General features: G+C 56.5%; 1 protein-coding gene across 2 annotated transcripts; it reads right to left on the bottom strand.

Annotated features, from left to right (window-relative positions):
* Positions 1–6,474, bottom strand: TIMM50 (translocase of inner mitochondrial membrane 50). Of its 2 annotated transcripts, none has more exons than XM_081806877.1 (11): positions 6,317–6,474; positions 5,295–5,451; positions 4,630–4,754; positions 4,500–4,521; positions 2,954–3,012; positions 2,742–2,861; positions 2,231–2,335; positions 2,033–2,131; positions 1,524–1,680; positions 1,087–1,193; positions 1–211 (listed from the first exon to the last, which is right to left on the bottom strand). In XM_081806877.1, the coding sequence occupies exons 1-11, from the start codon at positions 6,422–6,424 to the stop codon at positions 110–112; spliced, it is 1,161 nt and encodes a 386-aa protein (XP_081663003.1). In that variant the 5' UTR covers positions 6,425–6,474; the 3' UTR covers positions 1–109. The 2 variants fall into 2 exon arrangements, with proteins under 2 accessions (XP_081663003.1, XP_006743463.2); XM_006743400.3 differs by having other exon boundaries at positions 4,723–4,754; positions 6,317–6,473.
* Positions 6,475–7,847: the final 1,373 nt, after the last annotated feature.

The raw sequence follows: 7,847 nt of genomic DNA, 5'->3' as shown, positions 1-7,847 counted from the left end.
TGTGGCATCTGGGATGGACTTTATTGGATGTGGCTGCCCAAGCCATGGTCTGGGAGCACTGGGGCCTGGGGCCCAGGACCCAGGCAGTGAGTCTGAGGAGGCTCAGAGGTCAGGGCTGTTTGGAGCGAGGCCATAAGCGGTTGGTGAGAGAGCCGAAGAAGAGGTTCTGCTTGCTGGATTTGGAGAGCTCAGCCAGGCGCTGCTGTTCTTCCTGGGGTGAGGGACAGAGGAGGGTCAGCCCGGGGTGGGTATTCTCCTAGGCTCCCTCATCCAAGGGGCCACCTTCCTTAAACCTGGGCCCAGCCCAGACCCCTTCCCCAAGCCCCCAGAACACCAGCCCAGACACAGGAGCCCAGACTCAAATCCCGGTACTGTCCTAATCCCGTTCCCCAGATCCCAGGAGGTCCCTCCCCTGAACCCTGGGAACCTACCCTGTTTACCCTAACCTGGATGCTGGCGAGACCCCAGGCCCTTCATCAGACTGCACTGTTCTGCTCCCTGGGCCCCGGTGCCCAGCTCTCAGCCGCATGACCCTTGTCTGGATGCTGGGGGATCCCAGGCCCAAATCTCCAGGACTCCTCCTTTGGGCACTCAGGAGCTCCAGCCCTGCTCCCAGGAACCCACCTGGTCAACCTCAGTCTAGACCCGAGGATCTCTTTCCCAGACTCAATCCATATTCTTAGCCCCACTTCCAAATTACCAGGATCACACTGAGACCACCAGAACTCCTTGCCCAGTCCCTTGGGCCAAGTGTCCAGGGATCCCTCTCCCCAGACCTGACCCAAACCTCCCGTCCACACAAAACCGGGGCCTTCAGATCCGCTGGAAACCATCATGGACTACCCCTCTCCAAGATCTATGCTTGGCGTTTCATGCCTCCTGTTCTCAGAGCAGGCTGCGGAATCAACCACCCCCTCCCCCATTGCAAGAGCCCTACAGGACAGGTTGTGTGGAAGACAAGGGCCTCGCTCAAGGTCTCGCAGCCAGAGCAAAGACAGGCTAGACAGGCTGCTCGAGGGCCCCTCTCTTGGGAGCCTCGGGAACTGATGCGATGCCACCCATCCCCCTGCAGATCCGGGGACCCACCTGCTCTAGCCGGCTCTGCCGCTGTTTGAAAGCCTCCAAGGGGTCATCCTCCAGGGCGTAATGCTCCAGCACAGTCCTGACATCCTCCACGCGGTTCAGTGCAATGGCTATGGGCACAGCAGGCAGGGGTCGGCCAGGCAGAAAGGCCCCAGGGAAGCAGGGCCCGCAAGGGTAACGTCAGACACTGGGGCTGGTCAGAGCTACCTGGAACATTTCTTAACGCTCTAAAAGGGCTCCCCTGGACATCCCCCAAGTATTCCCTAAATATTCCAGAGCACCCCAAACCCCCAAACATTCTCGGAAACTTCTAAAGATGACAAGATGCTCGTGAACCTCCCACACTGAAGTACCCAATTTTACATGGGTAAAATCTATCATTCCTCTTGAGAGTCAAGGGCTCCAAGGTCAGAGGCCAGGAGGTCAGGGGTCAGCCTCACTCTTAAGGAAGGCAGACAGGTCCAACAAGACCCGGTCATCGGAGTTGCCGTCCCAGGGCCGCAGGGCGACGCCATTGTAGGGCTGCAGGCGGAAAGCTTCCTTCTTGCAGTCCACGACGACTACACGGGCAGGGTCCCGATTCAGACACGAAATGTCCTGGGAGTGCAAACAAGGCCCAGAGTCTCATATAAGCTACCACAATCACACAGTCCCAGAGACACTCGGCTCCAGACACAGAGACAGCAGATGGCTTCCAAACTTCATATCCCTCCGTTAGCCCCAACTGTCTCCTTTAGAGACACTACCCCCCACCATCCCCCTGCCCCACTCCCATCCCCAGATACCAGGGAAGGAAGAAGAACCTAGAAGCCCAGCCTGTGCCAGGGGCAGGATCAGACCTAGGGCAGAAGCAGGGTTGAGGCTGGGGTCAGAGGTGGGGCCTCATTCCCTCAGGAAGTGCCAGCCCCCCCAAGTCCCAGAGGACCACCCATGGGCCCCCACATGGCACCTTAACATGGTGGCCATCCATGTATCTTGTGGCATCCCGGAAGAGGCGGTAGGAGATGAAGCCATGGGGGTCCACGCTGTCGATGAGCGGGAATGCAGTCTGGGGGGTGGGATGGGAGGGAGAACAGGGTCAGGCTGAGCCCTGACCCTCCCGCTCTCCGGCCACACTGACCATTCCTCCGCTGTCCCGGGGCCTTACCATGCCAGTCTCGGATGTAAAGATGACGATTTCATACAAAGGGGCAAGCTGCTGGAATAAGGTTTCGATGCCTGGACGCTTCTTAAACCTCCAGCCAGTGGCCAGCTAGGGAGGCAGGGAGAACAGTGAAACACCAAGACCCAGAAACCCCCAAAAGAACAAAGCCCCAGCCTGGGGGGGTCCCCAGAACGAGAGTGCTCTCCCCCATCTTTCTAGCTCTGGGGTGGGGCTCAGAGGTACATGGCCGTGACCGAGGGTCTTGGAGTCTACAAGGTCTGGGTCCCAGACTAAGAGCTGACTCCTCGGTAGCACGGAACGCACGCCCAGGCACGCTCACAAGCGGCTACGGGGTAGGCAGTCTCACAGGTGAGAAAAGCAACGAGAGCGACGCCTCCTCCCCAACATCACACAGTGGAGCGGGCTCCAGCATCTCTGCTCATAACCCTATCTTCGCGATCCCGCCACCGTGTCTATCTAGTGTCCTCAACCCGCTGCCTTCCCCAGGACACACCGACCACTCAGGGTGCAAGAGGACGCCCGTGAGCTCCAAGACCAGTGTGTAGGGCGGCTGGTAGTACGGCTCCCGCAGAGGGTCTGGGAGGAGGCAGGGACTGGTGGGCTCGATGATCATCTGTGGGAGAGGGACGGAGTGGGGAGCACTCAGATGAGGAGGCGGGGGCCCGGGCTGGAGGGATGGGGACTGGGCTCAGGGCTCCTGCTCACCTGTCTATAGTCTTTGAAATATTTGTATGTCCGGCGCAACTGCTGTACCAGAATCGGATCTAGGAGGATAGCAGGGCACAAAGGGGTTCCAAGATGAGCCACTGCACAACCTCCAGGACGAACCAGGGGTTTATTTACCTACCCAACACAAACAAGCCTACATACCCACCTGGTCTGAATGAGCTGACTCCTAAGTCCAAAGGTAGATGGCAAGGACATAACCGCCAAGCAGGAGTAAATACACTTATTCATCTGCCCAGTTTTAATGTGAATACTTACACCCACACCCCCCCCCATATGAAACAGAACGTTGATACGTCTGCCCACTCAGAACCCACATACACAGAACTCTGCTGACATTATGCCAGTGTGTTCAGTCCATTTTGAACCACCAGGCCTCCAGATCTGTCTGCTTTAAGCTAACACGCCGAGTCTATTTAAACCGCACTAACTATATACATTCGCTGATATACTTTATAAACTAGTGGTTCTCAACTAGGAGCAATCTGGTCTACCATCTTCCGGGGAACTTAGGCAATGTCTGACGACACGTGTGATTGTCAAGATACTGGCGTCTAGGGGACCGAGGCCCCAGATGCTGCTCAACACCCTCCAAGGCACAGGGCGCACCCCCCACCACAATGCACTACCTGCCCCAAAGTACCGAGGGGGCCAAGTCTGAAAAATCCTGGTTTAAATGGATATACTGAAGCCAGCTGAAAGCAGGAAGTTTACCTGACTGCCTACTTCATTACAGTACTTTTAGTCTAGTTAAGCCACTATCTATGTATGGGCCTGCCTTTTCACAGCCAAAATACTGAAACGAGTTATGCTCACAAACACACACTTTTTAAACCTGCGTGTTTACCTGCCCCATTTACATCAGTATGTTGATTTATCTGAACCAGAAAGATTACCCAGTTAAAAGATCATACTTACCCACCTGCCCAACTTAAGTAACCTATGTATTAACATGTGGGTTTGCAGACTTCCCCAGCATGAACAGGCGGCTTTCTGGACCTACCAATTTTATTTTTCTCCTGGGAAGGGCCAGGTGTGACAGGACTGATAACTACTCTCTACTATCCAATTTGTCAGAAACTCTCCACCAAAAGCTGGTTAACTAAAAGGAGGAGGGAGGAAAGAGACATTGTTTTGGAAATGAAGAGCCTGATGGGGTGAGGGGCTGGAGGGAAACAAGAGGCTGTTATAAAGAGGAGGGGATTAAGGGCTGCAGCCGCTCAGATCTAAGGCACAGGAAGCCATGTGTCCGGTGATAGACAGCCCCCTCTCTCCAAGCAGGCCTACCGTGGACTTCCCTCCCCCATCTGTCCCTGACCATCTGCTCCTGGGCCAGTGAAGAGGACTGAAGAGGACTGAGGCTTTGTAATGCCCTTCCCCACAAAGCCACCCAGCTGCTGACTCCCCTACCCACCAATGGAAGGAGGAGGGGTTGGGGGGGCACCAGATGGGAAAGACAAGATCCCTATAAACAGCAGAACAGGGAGTTTCGGGGACCTCAGAATCTGTGCTTGTTTTCACTCACCATTGTCGAATTCATCGGGAATCTGGAAGGTGGAGACAAAAATATATGGTTTGGGATGGCGGAGGCAGAACCCCATCAAACCCAAAAAAGGAATCTCCAGGGCCCAGGGAGGAGTAGGCAAAGGGCTCACCCCGAGACCAGAAATGAGCCTGAGCAGACCAAAGGGGAAAGGACCCACAGGCTGGGACCCCTGGCATAGCCTCTGGGTCTCTCTCCCCCTCACCTTGGCACCAGTTTCATCCACAGAGTTGTTTCCTGTAAGGGAGACAGGGAGGAATGAGAGAAATTGGGGCCTGGTCTCCTGGGTCTTGAGGAAGGAAGAGGGCAGGGGGCCTGGATTCCTGGGTCTGAGAGAAGAAGGAAAAGGCATGGTCTCCTAAGATCAAGAGAGGAGGGGGCTGGTAGTCAGGATCCTGGGTTTCCGAGAGAAGAGGGACTGGGGCTGGGTCTCAGTCTCTGAAGGAGGAAGGGATGATGGGGAGGGCTGGAGTTTGGGGTGCTGCAGGAAGAGGCAGCTTAGGAGGCTGGTCCAGGCCTCTCCTTCCCCAACTTTCCCTCTTCTAAATGACTCTCTGGATCCTAGTGCAGAACCAACTAAGAGTGGAACCTTGAGCAAAGTAGGTAGAGGAAAAAAAAAGGTCCTCCATTTCCAAGGCAGATGTTCTAGATGGCTGCCTTAATGAGGGAGGAGCCAGGCAATGAAGATGGGCCAAACCCTTAGAGGGAAAAGGGGGTAGGCTATGCAGAAGAGAGGGCCAAGGGAACAAAACTAGGAAACAGGCATATGTGTCTCACCGAAGATATAGACGACGCTCACAGTCCCACCAGCCCCGAGCAGCCCAGCAAGCCAGAGTGCGACTTTTTTGGCGTAGCTGGGACCCTCTGTGCCCCGCTGATGCTGTGGCCCCTGAGCCTGGGCCTTGGTGCCCATGCGGCTCCCAATTTCCGTGGCCTGCAATTGACAGGAGGTAGGTTAGCCCAAAGGGAAGTGCGAAAAGGCAGGATTATTCTGGTACCCTGGTAGAAGAATCAAGGTCAGGAGCCAGGAAGCAGACACCCACATAGCCTCAGGGTGTTTAGTCTCTGGAGGGGCAACCAGGAGATTGGGTCTCTTAGAATAGGCAAGAACTAGACTGTCTGGGGCCAGAATCCCAGGGGTTCAAGAGTTGATAGGCCGGGTGCCCAGGATCCTGTAGGGCAGGGAAATGAAATCAGGGAGCCTGGCTGGACACTGGGATGCCGGGAGCAAGGCAATGGAGGGCACAAAAGGGGACTGGACGGGTAGTTAAGGCATCCGGATGCCCGGGGCTCACAGTAGTGGGGTATAGAGGGGAAGGGATGGGAGCGGGGACAGACGAGCAATCGCTTGCCTGGGGAAGTAAGGGCACGAAGTGAGGTCAGAATGGCTGGATCTCTGTCAATGTGGAGGCAGGTTGATATCAAAAGCCCAGACATCTACCTCATCATCACCTCGGCGAAAGTACCCCCAACGCCAGACTGGGACCCCAGCATCCCGGGCTCTCCTCAAGTATTACCTGAGAGGTCACTGGGACGGGAAACAGGTGACCTCCCTTCCCCCGGCACCCACGTGGGGTCCACAGGATGTGGCGTTCAGAGGACGCACTTCAGCCCGCAGCATCTAGCTGGGGGGCGCAAGCGTTGCCCACCCCGGGAGGCAGGGAAGCGCCCCGAAACGCGGGCGGCGTTCCATTCAGCAACCTGAGGTGCTGCGTCCCAGAACCCTCACGCGGCGGCGGTCCGCCCGGAACTCCAGAAAGGGACTCCCGCACTCGGGGGACCACCCCCATCCGGCTCACCTGGTCCGGGGTCCGGGGGGGCGGTGTCGCCAGCCTCGCGCACAGCCCCCGCGCGCCGAGCCGGAGCTCGCTCCGCAAGCGGAGGAACAGCGCCGCGAAGGCCGCCATCTTGCGCTGACGCCACGCGGCCCCGCCCACTCGCTCCCTCCTCTCGGGGCCCGGGCCCGGGCCCTGACCAATGGGGACGCAGGGGTGGGGCGGGCGGACGGGAGCCCGAGAGAGACAAAGGGCTGCGGGCGGAGAGCGGCAGGCGTGCTAACCTCGGCTGACCTGGCTACACAGCCCGCCGGCCTCACACCTCTCTCGGGCCCCGGGGCGCTCCCCGGCCCCTGCAGCCCCACGGGGCGGCACACCCAGTGCCCGGCGGTAAGGCTGAGGCCGCCGCGTGGGAACCCTGCGGATGGTGTCCTGAGAGAGGAAACCCGCGAGCTAGTTCGTCTCGCCCAGAGGAGGTCCGTCCAGCAAGCGGACTGGAAGCCAGCCTTCCCAAACTCTTCCCCCACGTGGAGCCTGGAGGCCGAATCAGCCTTCTCTCCCGTCCTCAGAGCCCTTCCTTGCTCCTCCTCCCCTGAGCGTCCGAGGAAGGGTCTGGAAAGCAAGCCATTTCAGCGAGGTCCCAGCCAGAGGAGTCGCGGCTGGCTCTCCGAGGTCAGGCGTATCGAGACGAAGTCGATAAGTAAGGGGCTACAGGTAGCCACGAAGAATCTCCCTCCTTACTTTGAGGAAAGGAGGTCAGATACTGCTTATGTAGACTCTCAAAACATGGGAAACGACCATGAAACATTTAGGGATAAATAACTAAGGTCAAGCTTCTTCTGGTCACCTCTGTAGGGGAATGGACTGGGGCTGCTGCTTAAAGTGGGTCCCACCTGCTACGTACGGTTTCCTGAGCTGGGTGGTGGGGACAAGGGTGTTCCGGGTGTCATATCTTTTTTGAACACCTGAAATATATTTTATATTGCATTTATTTAAAAAAAAAAAAAAGAGGGACGCCTGGGTGGCTCAGTCGTTAAGCGTCTGCCTTCGGCTCAGGTCATGATCCCAGGTTCCTGGGATCGAGTCCCACATCGGGCTCCCTGCTCTGCGGGAGGCCTGCTTCTCCCTCTCCCACTCCCCCTGCTTGTGTTCCTGCTCTCGCTGTGTCTCTGTCAAATAAATAAATAAAATCTTTAAAAAAAAAAAAAAAAGACATTTGATTGTCAAATAAGGAAGGTGAAGGAAGGTCAAGGTACTAATAAGCTCCATTCTCTACCTTGCTCCTCATCTCCACCCTCAAGTCATCAGACAAGCCACAGCAATTCTGGTGTCACTGCTATGTGGGCTCCAGGGAGAGGACCATCAACTGTGGTACCCTGCACTGTAGGGGGAATTTAGGTTTTCCTGCGGGGCGGTTAAGGATCTTCACATAAGCAAGAATGGGCTGTAACTTCAATCACAGGCAGGCTCTGGTCTAATAATCTCCAATGTCTCCTCATACATTCATCTTGAAGAGTCCTCTGGCGTGGGCAGTATCATTTTCTAGATGGGGTAA

Source organism: Leptonychotes weddellii, chromosome 16 (assembly GCF_054177405.1).
Source record: "Leptonychotes weddellii isolate Sample4059 chromosome 16, ASM5417740v2, whole genome shotgun sequence".
Lineage (NCBI taxonomy): Eukaryota > Metazoa > Chordata > Mammalia > Carnivora > Phocidae > Leptonychotes > Leptonychotes weddellii.
Note: the sequence above shows the minus strand (reverse complement) of the source record. Positions and strands in the feature narration are given on the sequence as shown.

Coding starts and splice junctions, on each gene's coding strand:
- TIMM50 (XM_081806877.1), bottom strand. CDS start 6,424: ATGGCGGCCTTCGCGGCGCTGTTCCTCCGCTTGCGGAGCGAGCTCCGG. Junction 4,522..4,629: donor GGCTCATTTCTGGTCTCGGG/GTGAGCCCTTTG, acceptor TCCACCTTCCAG/ATTCCCGATGAATTCGACAA. Junction 3,013..4,499: donor TCCCGATGAATTCGACAATG/GTGAGTGAAAAC, acceptor CTATCCTCCTAG/ATCCGATTCTGGTACAGCAG.